At 36.3% G+C, this 18528-nt stretch overlaps 2 protein-coding genes across 9 annotated transcripts in view; one reads left to right on the top strand and one right to left on the bottom strand.

The window, feature by feature from the left end:
• Positions 1–342: 342 nt before the first annotated feature.
• On the bottom strand, positions 343–12470 carry efcab7 (EF-hand calcium binding domain 7). Its single transcript, XM_081379829.1, has 13 exons — positions 11972–12470; positions 11429–11640; positions 11190–11276; positions 8815–9010; positions 7600–7721; positions 5741–5882; positions 5430–5539; positions 3470–3630; positions 3181–3314; positions 2460–2608; positions 1788–1997; positions 920–1027; positions 343–713 (listed from the first exon to the last, which is right to left on the bottom strand). The coding sequence occupies exons 1-13, from the start codon at positions 12078–12080 to the stop codon at positions 633–635; spliced, it is 1821 nt and encodes a 606-aa protein (XP_081235955.1). The 5' UTR covers positions 12081–12470; the 3' UTR covers positions 343–632.
• The window catches only part of itgb3bp (integrin subunit beta 3 binding protein), a 9983-nt gene continuing 3427 nt past the window's right edge, over positions 11973–18528 (top strand). For 4 of the 8 annotated variants that reach the window (XR_014031152.1, XR_014031153.1, XR_014031154.1 and 1 more), the window contains exons 1-7: positions 12428–12546; positions 13109–13145; positions 13324–13396; positions 13707–13776; positions 15078–15156; positions 15460–15547; positions 15723–15779. Coding sequence is in view for 1 of the 8 variants with exons in the window: in XM_081379830.1 (XP_081235956.1) it covers positions 12542–12546; positions 13109–13145; positions 13324–13396; positions 13707–13776; positions 15078–15156; positions 15460–15547; positions 15723–15779 (409 nt within the window). In the remaining 7 variants the exon portion in view is untranslated. Of the gene's footprint in view, positions 12547–13108; positions 13146–13323; positions 13397–13706; positions 13777–15077; positions 15157–15459; positions 15548–15722; positions 15780–18528 lie in introns of all 8 variants that reach the window. The other 4 variants (XR_014031148.1, XR_014031149.1, XR_014031150.1 and 1 more) reach the window with 4 other exon arrangements.

Raw genomic sequence — 18528 nt, 5'->3', positions numbered from 1 at the left:
TAGGTCTGTGTGTGTAACACTCTGGAATTTGGATTGTATGTTTGACTGCTAAAACTGGACTATGCTCACTGCCACTGGCTCAAAGCCAGGATAATGCTTAAAAACTGAATTAGTGTATTTTATATTGCTTACTTAATGTTAAATTGCCACATTTTCGTTAAGAAACACAAACTGATATAACATGTAATGTGATTGGTGAGGTATGTTACATTCCATTATGAGGCCTGGGGTAAATGTGCAATAATAAATAAAATGTGTAATAATAAATAAAATAATAAAATAATATAATTAAATACATTCATAAACCAATCCATCTGAACAAACTATCCACACACACAAAAAAAATGTACTTGATTATTATTTGTTATAATTTCAATAAATAAATGATAAATACATAAACAAACAAACAAATAAAAAAGATTTACTGAAAATAAATTAGCTTTATTTACAAAAAAACGTGAACATCATGAATGTAACTCACTGACTACATAATTAATGCTTAATAATAATAATAACTTATGAAACTATAGTAAAACTTGCATGTAATGATCATTGTAACAAGCAAACAAAATCATGTTATTTATTTTACAAGCACTACATGATTTGTTATATCATAATAAATATTCCAGCATTCACAAACTTGGTATGATGCTCTCAACGCAGTTGTAAGTCCACTCATGTTGATCATTTGAAGCTATGACATGCTGACACACCTGAACAGAGACCAAAACAGATCACAAGTGTTAAATATTCTGCAAAATTGTCCATCAGAGTGTCTGTCAAATGTAACTATCCTCAATCAAGTTGGGGTTCTTTTATTAGTTCTATGGGAAATGGAGCATAAAATGCACCCCATTCTAAACCAAAAAAAAAAAAAAAAAACTGGCCTATGTTTGTGAGTGAAAATGGTGTATCTCACCATTTTAGTCCTAGCAGGAACCTCCACAGCAAACATACTCATGCCTCTGCTGCTCACACAGTTCTTGCTTTGTTCATTGTTGATGTGCACCGTCACCTTCTGATTGGACTATAGCAGCGAGAGTGATGGATTATCAGTGAATCAGGGAATTACAGCAGTAATCATTTTATAATCATTAATGAACAACAGTGAATTATATAGACTACCGTTAAAAATTGGGGGAGTTAATATTTAGTGTTTGAAAGAAATTAGCATTAGTATTTAGCAAGGTTGCATTAAATTGATCATGTGACACCAAAGGCTGTAGTAATGGCTGCTGAAAACGTCCATTTCAATTGTAATATTATTTTACAATATTACTGCTTTTATTTTTTTAATTAAATAAATGTAGTCTTGGTGAGCATAAGAGACTTCTTCCAAAAACATAACTAAATCTTACTGCCACATAAACTTCTTAATAATGATAGTGTATATTTCAGATAAATAGTTACACTAACTACGTATGGCAAAATGTCAAGTTTTCTTTGCAGATCTAATTCCCTTCTCTCTGTTAAAAGTGTCTTTCAGTTGACTTTGTCTATATAATGGCAGATCAGGACATTGAAATTCTACTCATGGCCAGTGTTCCTGTCTATAAAGCATTCCAAACAACTGGAGGTTTAGTTACTTTGTGCTATTCTCAGTGAATGTTAAGCACAAGACAAACAAATGTGAGGCCTACACAGACATAAAGGGCTTTTTTTAAATGAAAGATGGATGCCATGTTTTCATTTTCAATAATCCAAAGACTTATTTGGGTAAATAAAAAAAAATAAAAAAAATAAAAATAAAAAAACAGCTAAGTGACATAAAACAATAACCAACCAACCTTATTGGCAATGACTGATGAAATTCTGCTCTCTCCTTTGTATGTATAAAGCAAGACATTATCTTGACCCTTCAGAGATCTAGCCTCTGCTTTTGATGTGATAGACTTCTGTACAGAAGAATTCAACATCTTGATCCCAGAATCCAAATGAACTGCCTGAAGAGTAGCCTTGACATCCTCACAGTAGACTTCAATGACAAATGGACAGGCCTGATGGGATAAAGAAAAACTTAAATGTAAGGTGGCTATGAGTAAATTACAGAAAAAAGTGTTTAATTTTTTAGAAATAAAGGACATGTTCTCTAAACCCTTGCAGTTTTTACTATTTGAAATTACAAGACTCTCTCATGAGCAATGTTGGGGTAACGCATTACAAGTTAGGTAATCAGATTACTTTTTTTCAAGTAACTGGTAAAGTAGCGCATTACTTTTAAATTTACAGCAAAATATCTGACTTTTTAATATCAGACTTTTTTTTTAAATAAAAAAACAAACAAGCAGACCCAGCCCAGGTGACAAAAAGTAACGCAAAAGATTAAACTTACTATGCATTATTTTCCATTAAAAGTAACCAAGTAACACAATTAGTTACTTTTTTAGGGAGTAATGCAATATTGTAACACATAACTTTCCCCAACACTGCTCATGAGTAAAGCTCATAGACCTTTGTACCTCCACCATTTCCAAGCTTTGGTTGTAGCCCATGGCCTCCAAGGTGAGCCACAAATCCCTGGGGTCACCCTCCCGATCATTCGCTTCCATCAGGTTGAGCTCTAGGAAGCCTTGTCTAGTTAACTCATTTTTCCTTGTGTCAAAGTTCTCTATAGGAAAAGAAATAAAGAAATAATGCATATTATTGGCTTGGATTGGACAGTACTCGTTCAAGATCTGGAAGCGTCATTTTAAAATAAATTACATTTCTGAAGACTCAATCAATAATTTATCAGAGGAGCCAAGAAAATGTACTTGGCAATAATGATTCAATTGGATCATCAGATTTCGAGAGCATTACAATCAGCATGAAACGGAAGTTAGTCATAGTCTTTTCTTCTCTATTGTGACATATATTCGAGTGAAACAGCTTCTCAAACAAGAAAAAATGTAGGGCGGGACTTGATTTTGTCCATCGGGAATTGATTGGATCGTTGTGGATTGCTATTGCTGTGATGTCATGTGATTGACAGGTTGTCCCAGGGAAGAGATGTTGTTGCAAGAGGAAGGGGATGTTCTTTGATTAAAGATTGCACTGGCACATGATTTAAAAAAATGATGATGTGCATGGATAAATAATGTATAATAAATACTGCATGAATGGTCAATTTTGATTTCATGGTGACTTTAAAAGCTCTGATCGATTATGTGTCCGTTTTATATACAGTGTTTGTATAAGAACCTTTGCAGATGGCCCAGGCATCCTCATCACATTTCTCTCCACTGGTTCTCTGTTCAAAGAAGTTGTACTCCTCTAGGCTCAGCAGACCGCTGCCGTCCAAATCGATCACTTCAAAGATGTCAGACAATGCCGCCCTGTGGAACAAAACAGTACGGCATCTTTGCACATGCTGTATATTATTCTAATAGATACATACATACAATAACCTAAATTCAGTAATCAAACATTTAGCATTAAACATAAACTTAATAGACTTTTATTGGGTCCCCCTATATTAGAATTGACTAACTTGAACTCTTTGGTGAGCTCCAGCTCTCCTGACTGGGTGCGGTTGACTAGCTGAGCAGGTTTAGTGGTGGTCTTCCTCGTACTTTTCATCAATCTGCAGCCAGTGGTGAAGGGCATGAGCAGATATGAGCCGGCATTGAGCTCTCCTCTCCACACAAACTTCTGCTCATCAATCACACACAACATACATCTTACTTAACTGTTGTACAATGTAAGAATTACAATTCCAATGAGGCAGGAATTCATTTTAATCTTTATATTGATGCAGTTTTCCATTTAGTATTCTGATTCAATTAATTTAATATATGCACTGTATATAAAGAATATAATTTATTATATATTTCTTTGTAAATGAGATAAAAATGGTCCCACATAAATAACTTTTGAGTTATTCTATGAAATTACATTTGTGTCCTTCATATATATAATATAGATAATTTATAGAATTTTGTAAACACATCAACGAAAAGCTAGTAACAATCTTTTTTCTTTTTCTTTCTTCATGAAGAGGTATTAAAAATATTTAAATATAAATGTATTAATAAATATTCACATAATATGAAAGTAAAATCTAGCCTTTTGTGTTTATTCACATTGCATTTCTTTTCCGATGTCAGCTGACATAATGTATTATTAAAAAGTTAATAGTTATAATTTGTGTACCCAAGTAATGCATCAACCCTATTAAAGGGGGGGTGAAATGCTCATTTTCACTCAATCTCCTGTTAATCTTGAGTACCTATAGAGTAATATTGCATCCTTCATATCTCCAAAAAGTCTTTTGTTTTATTATATTTTTAATTGAAAGATTGGCTGTACCGAGTCTTTCCGGAAAAAAACGAGCGGCTGGGGGCGGGCCGTGTGGGCGGAGCTAAAGCTGTGCTAACGCGCCGAGCTAACAACACACAGAGACATTTGTTCAACAGTTTTACTCACCGTTCCAACGCACGACCGCGAACCTTTATCATTGTGACTGCTCGATCCTTAAGCATTAGACGATCTGCAAATTCTTCGATCTGGGCTTTGTTTACAAAACAATCATCGTCGAAATGCAGGGAACAAACAGTCTTACACAACTCCGTTTATGCTCAGGAAAACAAACTCCATCAACGGGTTCCTTAACGCTGGGTTCTTTGGGAATCTGTGCAGGGTTGTCTTGCCCTGGCAACCAAAAACACACTTCTTTGGTGACATTGACTTCCCAAAAGCCGGGCAGGGCGCTTTGATGGCGAACTGCTTTCGCTCTCTTGCTCTGGTCTGCGAGTGCGCGCGCGCCCGCGATCTTACCGGAGAAGTGCCCTTAGGACCCATATAAGGAAATTCCGCTCTATCTTACGTAAGACAGAGCCATACTCGAAAAAAACTTTCCGAAACTTGTGACAAACCGGAAGGAGTATTTTTGGAACAAAAATACTCCTTCAAACCTACAACTTAGTTTTTGAAACTTTGTCCATGTTTAGCATGGGAATCCAACTCTTTACCAGTGTAAAAAACTCAGTATGCATGAAATAGCATTTCACCCCCCCTTTAATGTAATATTTGTAAATATAACTCATAAAGCCATCACCATGCATTTAGGAAGTGAAATCACTTTTTTCTGTTTTGTTATGTTTGTCAGAGGAACAATATCAAAATATCAATATTGTTACCATGATTTTAAATGACTGATTAATGAAAAAATGGTATATTTGCAAATCATATCAGCATTAAAATCAACCCTTACTTTTCTGAAGACATAATTATATATAAACATCCATTAATATTAATTAGTTTAGCTTGAGATGGGACAATGTATTAACACTTACACACATTATCTGTCTAATAGAATGTTTCATAATATAGAATGTTTAAAATATTAAATTATTAAAAGTCACAATATCAAACTTGAAAAGGCACTCATGTCATAGAATTACATTCTTATATTCTAGCTGATAAGAAAATGTCAAAATATTTTTACTGACCTCCTTATCCCTTAACTCAGTAAAGCAAACCAAAGTTGAATCTTCTTTGGTCTTGTTCCCCGTCACCACATAGAGAGCTGTGTCCACACACATCCATGAGGAAGGCTTCTCTGTGGCACACACACACACACACACACACACACACACACACACACACACACACACACACACACACACACACACACACACACACACACACACACACACACACACACACACATTGCTAATCTGCTTATTTTCTCTAGGCTGAATGACTCAAAATCTGTAACGTCATTAACTTTGGTCTTTAACACTGTGTATAATATATTTACCAGGAATCGGGCTGAGATTGAGGGGCCGTATTGTCAGGTAGACACCGGTAGTCTCTGGGATATGCAGGCGATACTGGAGAGAAACAATCGTTCCATCTTCCTCCAGATAAAAACAGCCTCTCATAAGAGTATGATTCCAATCCTGGTGGAATAAGTGTTAACACAGTTTAAAAAATTAAAAAATAAAATAAAATTCATTAGAAAAACAGCAAACATTAACTGTATGTTCTGGGATGAAGTTGAAGGTACAACCACAGGGTGACGCTATTGTAACATCTTTGCTAAAACAAAGGCATTCAAAGACCTGAGTGGAACAAAACAAAGTCCATGATTTTTTACTATAATGCAGAGAGATACATTTCAATGCAGACCACCAAAATTCATACTATACGCACTAAAAATGTAATTAAAAGAAAAAGGGCCTGAGGAAACCCATAAATCCTTGTCTAAAGCAAGTCTTTTTGCTCTTTTAACTACTGTTGTTTAGGTCCAGCTAAAATGTTGCAGCAAATATACTCTAAATCATCAAGTAATCAAAAAATCGGAGTCAAACTGCCTCCTTTCTGACCCATCAGAGAGTAGTTTTGGGAAATAAACCTTGTCCTCAGGTGCCACAGAGGCCTTTTAATGTTTAGAATTGGTTTATGCTTCTTTTCCGAGTGCTAAAAACATGGTTCTGAAATGACACTTCTTCAACAAAAGCAATTTCCTCCCAGAATTTATGCTGGGTTGTGAAACGTGTTAAGGATCAAATCATAACACTTGGGTGGTTTGTCCACCCCGAATCAAAATGAAGAAAAGCGCCCGAGGCATGTGTCTACTTTAAAAGGCCCTGATGTAGTGTCCCAAGGAGATGGGTCACTCGGCTGGACTAATACACTGCCATGTCACCTCCCAGAAACCTCCGTAATTTAAAGGCTCGCGCACAGACCGCGAGCCACCATAAAAACACACAACCTGACCCTTTCCAATCCCTACACCCAATTATCAAGCTCCTGGCTCAGGTAATACAACAGGCTGGAACTGAGGCGATAGAACTTTCTTCACCCAAGAGCATCTGTTTTTTTCCAATCTCTTTGCTTTGACGAGCTTGGTCATTATTTTTCCGTGGTAAAGCAAACCAGCTGAGGTTAAAGTCAAAAAGAGTGCAAACAAAGGGAAGGAGATCAATAGCAGAGCTGCACTCATATCGACCAGGTGAAAATTTGCAACCAAAAAGCTTCGATACAACAAAAACACAGCAAATGTATGGCTGCCCGTAAGGCGCTTGAGCTTACACAAAGTTTAGATTGTACTTAAAATTGAAGCTTATGATAGAGCAAAACAGATCACGTGTATGTAACAATTTATTCCTAAATTGCTCATTCCATTATTACTCAGCTTTTTGTAAAATGTTTATTTTAAAATAATATACCTGTTTTATTCAAATTTTAGGTTGTATGTTTAAGAACTATTTTAAGGTTTTTCATTATTTTTTATTAATAAAAAGGTTATTTTTATTTGAACATGTTTCATTCAGCAGTTCAATACACTGTAAAAAAAAATATTTAAAAAAATTTGTAAATAAAGACTTTTGGAGTAGCCTACATTTACAAAAAAAAATACTATTTCAGTCTTTCTACTTCAAAATTTCACTTTAATTTCAATGTGTTATTTTTTCTGGTTTCTTTATAATTGTTTATGAAATTCATTAAAACTGTGTTGTGATCTTTATAGCAGTTGTTTAATAATTAAAGATTTTTTAATGATATTTTGATTGTGTAATCTTATCCCAATTTTTACATCTCTTCTTCAGAGTTCTGTGAGAGATTTCAAGTAAAGTCCAAAAGAAACTGCCATTCCTACAACGCAGTTGGTACCTGTAGAGATTTGGGCTCTGCCAGTCTGCCACTCTTAGTGCTGCCGGTGCCCATGGTGATGGCCGTGGATAAAGATGACCGACGACTGCGAGCTGATGATGGTCTGGATGAGGAGCGACTGTCTGTCATATGCAAACATAGAAACTATAAGCTGAATCCATTATAATGAGGATCTTTATTACAATCACAAAGCAGTCCAAAAAAAGAAACGCACAATGCAGATAATAAAGAAAAAGTTGCGCATTTGAATCACATTAGACATGAAACGGAAGTAGCGATAGTCTTTTCATCCTTATTTTGATGTATATCCAATTGAAACGGCTCCTCAAATAAGAAGAAAATTTGATTTTATCCATCAGGAATTGATTGGATGATTCTATTGTTGTGATGTCATGTGATTGACAGGTTGCCCCGCCCTCGCGCCGAAAAACACATCATCGGAGAAGAGATGTCACTGAGAGAGGGATGGGAAGTTATTTTGATTAAAGATTACAAGGGCACATGAATTATATAATATTAAGGGTACAGATAAATCATTTATAATAAACACTGCTATATTCTATCATAAAAACAAGAACTGTCCATTTAGATTTCATGGTGACTTTAAAGTTGAACACCACAAAGCAAAAGCAAATCCTCTGCTAAATCTTCACTAGCCCTGCACTTACTCATAATAATGACAAATGATTGCCTTAATCAAAAGGCTTTAAAAGTTCCTCCCCCACACAAACCCGCTATTGAGTTCACATTATGATGTATGGCACAAATCCAAATGAGTCCATTTCTCATCACACATGAGGGGAAATCAATAGCTAGACCATTAGTTACTATACAATAGACTGCACTAAGAAGAATGAAAACAGAATTGCTGTTTGCTTTTGTGTGCATGCACATGTGCAATCTGGCCAGTAAAAAAGAGCTGAACAAACCTAACCTGAACACGCTCATTCTCAATATAAAAACGCCTGGTTTCACAGACAAGGTCCCAGACTAAAATGTATGTTTGAGCTGTTTTAACTGAAAGCCACTTGCACTGACACATCTTAAACTATATCAGTGCCATTGTTTTGTCTAAAGATGAACACCAGTCATGTTTATAAAAGCCACTAAAATGTCCCCTGTTGAGCTAAGGCCTAATCCTGGCTTGATCTAAACCCTGTCTGTGAAACCAGGGGTTAGTGTGTTTTTAGATTTTGTGCAGACCCTGTATCATACCTTTCCTCTGTGTTGTTTCCAGCTCTGTTCTGGACTGTGTCGGTGCAGCTGAACGCTCAGGTTGGGACTCTGAGCTCTGTGAAGGGTTTTCCAACTGGTTGCCAAAGTTCTGCCTCTTCAGTTTGGCATCAGCCTCAAGTTTCTCCAGTGCCGCGGTCTGACACTGTTCTGCTGTAGACCCGAGAAGCCTGCAAAACTAAACAGCAGCATGACAGTCACACTTTACAGTCTTCAACTACTATGTACTTACATTAGAAATCACTGTTAGGTACATTGAGCTTATTGGGTAAATTTAGGAGACAGGTTTGGTGGTTTGGGTAGGTTTAACGGTGGGTAGGAGTAGGGGGTTACACGTTATATTAAGGTGTTAGTTTTACAGTGTAATTATACATTTAAGTACAGAGTAATAATAATTAACTACATATACTTATTTTAGGGTACGGGTTAGGATGAGGGTTTGGTTTAGGGATAATTGCATATGTATACATCATTTTTAGTTATTACTACAGTAATTAGCCTACATGTACAGTGAGGAAAATAAGTATTTGAACACCCTGCTATTTTGCAAGTTCTCCCACTTAGAAATCATGGAGGGGTCTGAAATTGTCATCGTAGGTGCATGTCCACTGTGAGAGACATAATCTATAAAAAAAAATCCAGAAATCACAATGTATTTATTTGTATGATGTGCAAATAAGTATTTGAACACCTGAGAAAATCAATGTTAATATTTGGTACAGTAGCCTTTGTTTGCAATTACAGAGGTCAAACGTTTCCTGTAGTTTTTCACCAGGTTTGCACACACTGCAGGAGGGATTTTGGCCCACTCCTCCACACAGATCTTCTCTAGATCAGTCAGGTTTCTGGGCTGTCGCTAAAAAACACGGAGTTTGAGCTCCCTCCAAAGATTCTCTATTGGGTTTAGGTCTGGAGACTGGCTAGGCCACGCCAGAACCTTGATATGCTTCTTACAGAGCCACTCCTTGGTTATCCTGGCTGTGTGCTTCGGGTCATTGTCATGTTGGAAGACCCAGCCTCGACCCATCTTCAATGCTCTAACTGAGGGAAGGGGGTTGTTCCCCAAAATCTCGCAATACATGGCCCCGGTCATCCTCTCCTTAATACAGTGCAGTCGCCCTGTCCCATGTGCAGAAAAACACCCCCAAAGCATGATGCTACCACCCCCATGCTTCACAGTAGGGATGGTGTTCTTGGGATGGTACTCATCATTCTTCTTCCTCCAAACACGTTTAGTGGAATTATGACCAAAAAGTTCTATTTTGGTCTCATCTGACCACATGACTTTCTCCCATGACTCCTCTGGATCATCCAAATGGTCATTGGCAAACTTAAGACGGGCCTTGACATGTGCTGGTTTAAGCAGGGGAACCTTCCGTGCCATGCATGATTTCAAACCATGACGTCTTAGTGTATTACCAACAGTAACCTTGGAAACGGTGGTCCCAGCTCTTTTCAGGTCATTGACCAGCTCCTCCCGTGTAGTTCTGGGCTGATTTCTCACCTTTCTTAGGATCATTGAGACCCCACGAGGTGAGATCTTGCATGGAGCCCCAGTCCGAGGGAGATTGACCGTCATGTTTAGCTACTTCCATTTTCTAATGATTGCTCCAACAGTGGACCTTTTTTCACCAAGCTGCTTGGCAATTTCCCCGTAGCCCTTTCCAGCCTTGTGGAGGTGTACAATTTTGTCTCTAGTTTCTTTGGACAGCTCTTTGGTCTTGGCCATGTTAGTAGTTGGATTCTTACTGATTGTATGGGGTGGACAGGTCTCTTTATGCAGCTAACGACCTCAAACAGATGCATCTAATTTAGGATAATAAATGGAGTGGAGGTGGACATTTTAAAGGCAGACTAACAGGTCTTTGAGGGTCAGAATTCTAGCTGATAGACAGGTGTTCAAATACTTATTTGCAGCTGTATCATACAAATAAATAGTTAATAAATAAATAAATAAAAAATCATACATTGTGATTTCTGGATTATTATTTTTTTGATTATGTCTCTCACAGTGGACATGCACCTACAATGACAATTTCAGACCCCTCCATGATTTCTAAGTGGGAGAACTTGCAAAATAGCAGGGTGTTCAAATACTTATTTTCCTCACTGTAACAGTAACAATAACACTAAAATAAAGTGTTACAGAGTAGGGTTACAGATATGAATGAAGATATATATTCGTTAAATATTTTACATATATAAATATTGTATCAAATGATTAATTCAAATGTTAGAACATAGTAGTTAAAGATATTTAATATACAGTGGGACCAGCCTGGCTAATTCAACTCAACTATATTATAATTAGTCTATTTACAAAAAGTGTTCTGCTGTGCAATGCTTGGAGATCGTACCTCTGCGTAGTCTAACTTTCCATCTTTGTTGGCATCTGCTAAGGAAAAGATTTCATCCACTTCCTCAGGTGACATTTTTTCACCAGACTAAACCAAACAAATCAAAATACAAACCTGAAATGATTACAACAGACACACAATAAAGCAGCTGTGTCCCAATTCATCCTTCGAAGGATGCAGCCCCCTCTGAATTGGGACACAGCTTATGTTTGTGAAGAGATAAATGATTTAACACTTACCGCAGTAAGGATTCTGCTGAGCTCATCATGTGAGATATACCCATCACAATTCACATCAAATTTCTTGAAAATTCTCATAAGCTCGTCTGGTTCTGCTGGTTTTTCCTTCTTAAGGATCTCAACAAAGTCATCAAAATTCAGCTTCTTGGTTCCTGGGGGCCAATATTTGTCTAAAGCTTTCTGTGATGGATTTCTACCTGCTTGCTGAAGAACTGAGACAAAACAGCAGAGATGGATCATATACACTGACTTTTAACCTAACCCAGTGATAATATTTTTGTACTGACATTAGATATCACTAGAAAGTCATTATAAAATATTTATATTTTCAAAAATGTTGACTAGTGTATTGGTGTTTGCATTGCAGATTAACTTACATTATATTATATACTGTTTGACTTTACATTATCTACAACATTATATAATGTTTGTTCTTGAATTATAATGAATTAGGAATGAATTATAATGTTTGACAATAATATTTAGCCTTTGTATTAAAGATCAACGTGCAGATATAAAGGTGTTGAGATGCATTATGCTCACCGGTGCACAGCTGATCTTTTGAAGTCATATTAACCAGGCTGGACCTGAACACAGAGAGATAAGCAGCCCTGCACGCCATATAAAACCTCTCTTCCTCTGAGCGCTGCATTATGAAAATATTGCCAACATGCAACCGAAATATCAAAACATATTGTAATAATAGCTGTGAGCTAGGGAGGTGAGTCTGTAGGCTATTTTATGGTTGGTGATGTTGTTCACTATCGAGTCTGATTGCCATGGCTGGCATGTGTAAACAAAACCCTCCTCAACGGTGCGCAGTTTAAAAGAGATAAAGGAAACACATACTTTTAATGCTTCTCATAAAATATTTATTAATTAGATATGCTGTGCAGTATTTGTGATATAATCTACCAATATTATAACTCATTCTGTGTGAATTTTTCGGCAAAATAAAGTTAGACACTATAAAATACTTAAACAAGTATGTAGAAGCACAGATGAGTGTTTCCGGGGAACTAAATTGCTGCCGCACCGCGCCAAACTACAAAGCGCCAGTCTGTCTTATAACTTCAAGAAAGAGAAGTCGACTTCAAGAAGTAAATATTTAAAATGCCGTAAGTGTATACATTCATTTGGCTCACATATAACAACTGAAGTGGCATATCATTGTGTTCATGCTACTACCTTAACGGAAAAAGTACAGTTATAACACAAGATGGTACTTTGCTGTCATGGATGCTTGCCAAAATAATAACGATTGACTAACGTTACCATATCCATGAACTGTGGTAACTTAATACTTTTAAGACTACTATATAGCTAACATTTTACCAGTTCAAGAAACAATGGTAGTAGTACCATGGTACTTTTTGGAACCTCTGTGGTCCCCTCCACGAGAAATATTTTAAATGTCTCAGACTAAATAAAATTTTTAATAGATTTTTTTTTTTGTACAGTAAATTACTAGGAGAAATCATGATTCATTCAAAATACTTAGTTCAGTAAAGAGCAATGTGCAGGAAAAACTGGTGTCTTCCTATACTGAATGCACATGATATATTATTGTATAGGGGTCATCCACATTTAATGACCAAACCCCTATTGTTAAGGCATTACGTAGAAAATGCAAGAACAAAAAATCAAGACATAAGTTCTGCTGTCTAATTTCCCATACAGTGCGAAGAGATCCCTTCATTTGCAAGACAAAGAAAACGTGAGTTTGCATACTTCTCTACTATAGATTTCAGATCAAAAACAGCCTTTTTAACCCATTTTTTGACTTAATAATATTTTAAAGTAAAGTAATACGATTTTGCTTCTTAAAAGTACAACAAAAAATCTTTACCCAGACGTTTTGAAGAATGTAAATGCTTAATTTTCATCTATTTTAGAGCCCTGCTAAAAGGCATGCACCAAACAGGAACTATTCGCCTATGACTGGATCTCGCCTAACAAAACCTGCAGGTACTAAACCACAGTCCAGCTACTGTGTCCTCTTAGTCCTACAAAAATCACATTTTGCCCCCTAGGTGTTTTCATTTTTATTTTTTATTGTGAAGAGAGTAAGACATATGTGTGTTCTTTTCGCTTTTGATAATCCTCACCATACACGATTCCCTTGCTCATGTCATGTTGTTTCCAAAATCCTGTACAGTAAGGGTCTCTTGTAATCCAAGGAGTATTGCATTTAGATTAGCTGTCTGTGTAGCCATTAATAATATCTTTGCTCATGCCGATTTGATAAATTGGCTGACATTTAGTGCTTCATCGGCAGGTAATTCCAGAGCAGGTGGGAAGAAAATGAATCCCTCTCAAACAAAAGAGCCCATGACAGATGCTGAGAGGTAAGGATAAAGAAATGTTGATGATTTCTGTCGTTTTAGTGATAATGTTTAAGATTTAAATAAAAAAAGAAAATGTAAAAAGAAAAACACACTTATAATGTTTAATTAATGGCCTATGCTTTCATTTGTGAAAGTTAGAATGCTGTTGTTGAGTTACTTTATTCAACTTTTTACTTGGTTATATTTTACAAAAACCAGAGTGCCATCAAAGTCTATTTTTATGAAGCTACTAACATTGGTATAACTGAAGCAGTGGAAATTTCTCCTCATTACTGGATATTTCCTTTGTCCCAGTTGGCTGATAGCCATTATGACTGATCAGAATTTAATGACAGGACATGGAGGGAGTTTCATCACCAGCCAAAAGCCTCGTTGATTTACATAGCACTAAAAATAGTTGGATAAGGAGAGTTTAAGAAAAGACCTATTTCCTCTCCAACGCATACTAACACAGAGCTCCGTGTGATCCATCAAGACAAGCATTAGTTTTGAATTTTATAGTGCAGTCATTTAAGAGGAAGCTAGTTAAATATATATAAAAACATCAATAAAGAGAGCGGGCTTATGATTCATTTAAGAATGTATTCATTTGGCTAGTCAAAGCTAAGAGAACTTCTTGTGCAAAATGTAGAAGAGATCTCGAGCGTGATTGGACGAAGGGCCTTGTAAAAGATTTTGCAGACTCTTTAATATGTCCCCCAATATGTTTAAATGTGTATTAAAAATAAATGAATATCTTATTCTTAGTCAGCTTGTCCTCCCCTCAAAGATTTAGCAAGGAATATGAATATGATCCTATGTCCTTATCAAGCAAATATTCTGCAAGAATCTAATAATGTAATGTAATATATATAATATTAAATTTTTGACATGCCGCACATGCCTAGCAATTCAAGAACAATAATAAAAAAATTCTGATTAATAAATATTGTATTAAATATTAATGGTAACGCTTTACAATAAGGTCTCATTAGTTAATGTTATTTAATACATTAACTGACGTTAACTAACAATGAGCAATACATTTGTTACAGTATTCATTAATCTATGTAAACATTAGTTAGCTCAGGTCCATTAAATAATACACAACTTTTGATTTTAATAATGTATTAGTAAATGTTGAAATTAGCATTAACTAAGATATAATAGATTATTTTAAATTAGTGTTTTTTTTAATTGTTAGGATCAACTATTGTAACTATTAACCAATGTAAACACATGGAACCTCATTGTAAAATGTTACTAAATTGTTGTCTATGTTTTGAATAGTTTGTTTTTTCGAATACCTTTTCCCCCCTCAGACTTCTGTTCCTCAGGTCTAAGGTGAAAAAGTCTCTCAAGGATCTCATGAAATACAGGCAACAGCTGGAAACATTATTGGTACGTGGATCGACTATAGTAGAATACCACAGTGTATTAGTGTATTTACTGAAGGATTGTTTATAGACTGGCCAATTAGACTACTAAACTAAGACTAAATCAGGGTCTGAACCACAAAAGACATTGAGGAGCTTCATACCTGCTAATATTTCAATTAGTGGTCAACTGATGTGCATTTTTATGGTTTTTATCAAAATTATTAGGTACTAGAGTTACTTAACTGTGGTACTAGATTAAGCTTATTTTGATTCGTGTAGCTAGCTATATATTTAATGCATCTTATTGAGGTTTGTCTGTCTGTAGCCAGTAGAGGGCAGTAGTGAGCTGAGGAGTCTCTTTCTGATGAGTCCTGCTGATCTACAAACTGAACTCAAGAGACATGAGAATCTGTGTGAGTCCTTTCTTTGACTTTTCTGCTGTATATGCATAAACCGCATAATGCAAACGCCTCGCATCTCAAGGTCACTTTATATACATTGTTTAAACACTTTATATGCTTTTTAAGAGTTCACATGACAAATTCTTGCTGCGTGTGAAACATAAAACCGATTTTTATTGCTTTCCAGCTGCTAAAGTTGCATCTTGCGCACATAGAGCAGACACAAACAAGGGTCATTTCCAAGGTGAGTGAATTTGGGAATCGACTGAATGTTTAGAATTGAATTCAAAAGTGTATTTATCATTTAAAAGCATGAACGATAACACTTATCTTAAGTGGATATCCAAACTTCGTAATTCTGTCAGATCAGATAGCAGCCAGCACACAGTTAGTTGTTTTCAAATCTTGAATGTTTCCCCATCACAACACACTCTTTGTAAGACTCTGACACAAGGATAAATTACGTTCCGTATTGAATTGATACATATTACTGTATGGTGATTGTGACTTTGTCTAAAAGAGCAAGAGAAAGAAAACATTTTGTGTTCCACTTATATGTGAGTCATGATTGATTTCAAGCACTGAAGTTCTGGATCTCGGTCACATGGGATGTTTGAATAGCCATTGAATAGCCGAGATTTGGTTTGTCAATGCGTCGTGCTCCTAGACATTTGCCCGATCTCTGCACAAATAAAAGGTTCTCTTTTTCTAAGCAAAATATTTCATTTTCCTAACACAAACAAGCCAGAACTCCTCTTCATGGGACAGAATTAATTAGATTATTTCAAGCACACATTCAGCCCCCAGCAAAGCTGCACTTGTGATTCAATCGCACAATAGTGATTTGATGCAACACAATGGCTGGATTGTGATGAAGTTCAGCATGTTTTTAAGATAAGGTCGGCTGAAATTGTTTTAATTAGTCACACTCGAGGACCTTTGCGTAGATGTTGCTTGTAGCTCGACACCAAAGGAATGTCACAATCTTGATCACATGGTGGAGCATGAAATTTATCAATGCGGAGAACAACAACAACAGTACAAGAGTGCTTTTACATTTACGTCCCTAGACATACACTGACGATAAACAAATGATTTAAGGCCGCTTAGGAGTTTAATGTTCGATTGTCATAATGTGAAATTAGGACACATTGAACCAATTATATTATATTATATTATACTATATTATATTATATTATATTATATTATTTACCAAAATTAGTACTTTTATTCAGCAAGGATGCATTAAACTGATCAAATGTGACAGTAAAGACATTTATATTTTGAAAAAGAGATTCTTCTTTCAAATAAATGCTGTTGTTTTGACTATTAAGCAGCACAAATGTTTTCAAAATTGATAATAAATCACAAAATCAGCATATTAGAATGATTTCTGAAGGATCATATATTATATTATTTTAAACATTTTAATTTGGCAATGATTTTTTTCTGTCATTTGTGTTATGGAAGGCCTTTTTCTGTGTTGGAATTGTAAACTTGTGAATTCGATTGGTGTGACAAAATCGAAATTACTTTTTTGATTTGTCTGATTTGTCCATGAAAACAAATATTTTCACTGAAACACAGATAAATATGGACCGTTTCAGGATGCAGTTTCAGTTATCGAACTGAGCATCCGAGTATGTCTACATTGTCCTGTACAAATAATGCATTTGGCATTTAGTTTGAAATTACCTCATTGAAGTTCCCTAAATAGTGTTTGAATATTTTTCTACGTACATATCTCGCCGGAAGAAGAACTATTTTTTTGCAGCAACATTATTAAGCTTTAAATAAATGAAGACAAATGATAATCACAGTGAATAAATGCACTGAATGCATGTAATTAGTTGAAGATGTTGAAACTCTCTTGGGACACCATTAGATCCTGGCCTTGGATTTCACAGAGACACATCATTGCTATTAGAGTTCTCAAACACTCAGTGTCACTTGAGCCACACAGGAGCTGGTGCGGATGACATATGAGGGCGAGGATGTGACACCACTCGTGTAAAACCAAGCTGAGCACCAGGCAGCGTGATACCGCCAAGACAGCTGAGAAAATCCACAAGGATATTTTAACTTTGACAGGCAAACCGCTGAATCCATGTCCCTAACGGAAGCCCCTTCCAACCCCCGGCAATCATCTAATGGCTTCCCGAAACATAACATTGGGCGAGAGGGCAACTCAACGAGCAAGATGTTTATGGCAAAACTGACAAAAGTTTTTCCCAAGCTTTCTAGAGAGGCCACCCCTCCTAAACAATCAGACCGACTATAAATTTTCTGGCTTATTCAGGCATTACCAAGTCCCGAGCTTCACGTTACATGTTGCTGATGAGCGCAAAATGGAAAAAGAGAGAGCGCAATAATTCTGAGGCAAGTTTGTCGCCTGGACCGAGGGTATTGATTATTTCTGTGTGGCGAGAGATTTGGAAAATTCAATTAAAGGAGCTGAGCAAAGGATTCATAAATCGGCCCCTGCCTCCACCTCTTCTACGCCTATACGGAGACATTGTTATGTTCTAAATCAATGTTGCACTTCACAATATATTTTCTTTGGAGCATGAAAATAAATAACATTTAAACAGTTCTGCTTACCGCTGAAACAAATTTTATCTTCACCAAAGCCCTCTCCGTCTTCACGCGGCGGCCTCCCGTGCACATCAGCAGATGTAGTGGCGGATTTTTATGGCGAGTTTTCCATAAGAAAATCCTATATAATATGAATTTTGCGATGACAAAATGAGAAGGACGGGGACAGATCAGCAGTATAAAAATTGATCAGGCCGCAGATGGGGTCGAGCTGTGGGAGATTTGTAAGACAGCCTTAATAGACTGTATTAAAAATTCCTTAAAATGTAATAAAACAAATAGGTTTTTGGTTCTTGGCTGGGACGGGGTCACAGACCCTGCTAATACCACATCAATCCTGGGTTGCTGAAGGATAAATGGCGTCTGTTTGGGGAACATTTTAGCCCTTTTTGATGGAA

Source organism: Scardinius erythrophthalmus (assembly GCF_964197995.2).
Source record: "Scardinius erythrophthalmus genome assembly, chromosome: 12".
Classification (NCBI taxonomy): Eukaryota; Metazoa; Chordata; class Actinopteri; order Cypriniformes; family Leuciscidae; genus Scardinius; species Scardinius erythrophthalmus.
This window is presented reverse-complemented; position numbering and strand designations above follow the sequence as displayed.

Coding starts and splice junctions, on each gene's coding strand:
- efcab7 (XM_081379829.1), bottom strand. CDS start 12,080: ATGCAGCGCTCAGAGGAAGAGAGGTTTTATATGGCGTGCAGGGCTGCT. Junction 9,011..11,189: donor GAAAGTTAGACTACGCAGAG/GTACGATCTCCA, acceptor GCTGCTGTTTAG/TTTTGCAGGCTTCTCGGGTC. Junction 7,722..8,814: donor GGAAACAACACAGAGGAAAG/GTATGATACAGG, acceptor TGCATATGACAG/ACAGTCGCTCCTCATCCAGA.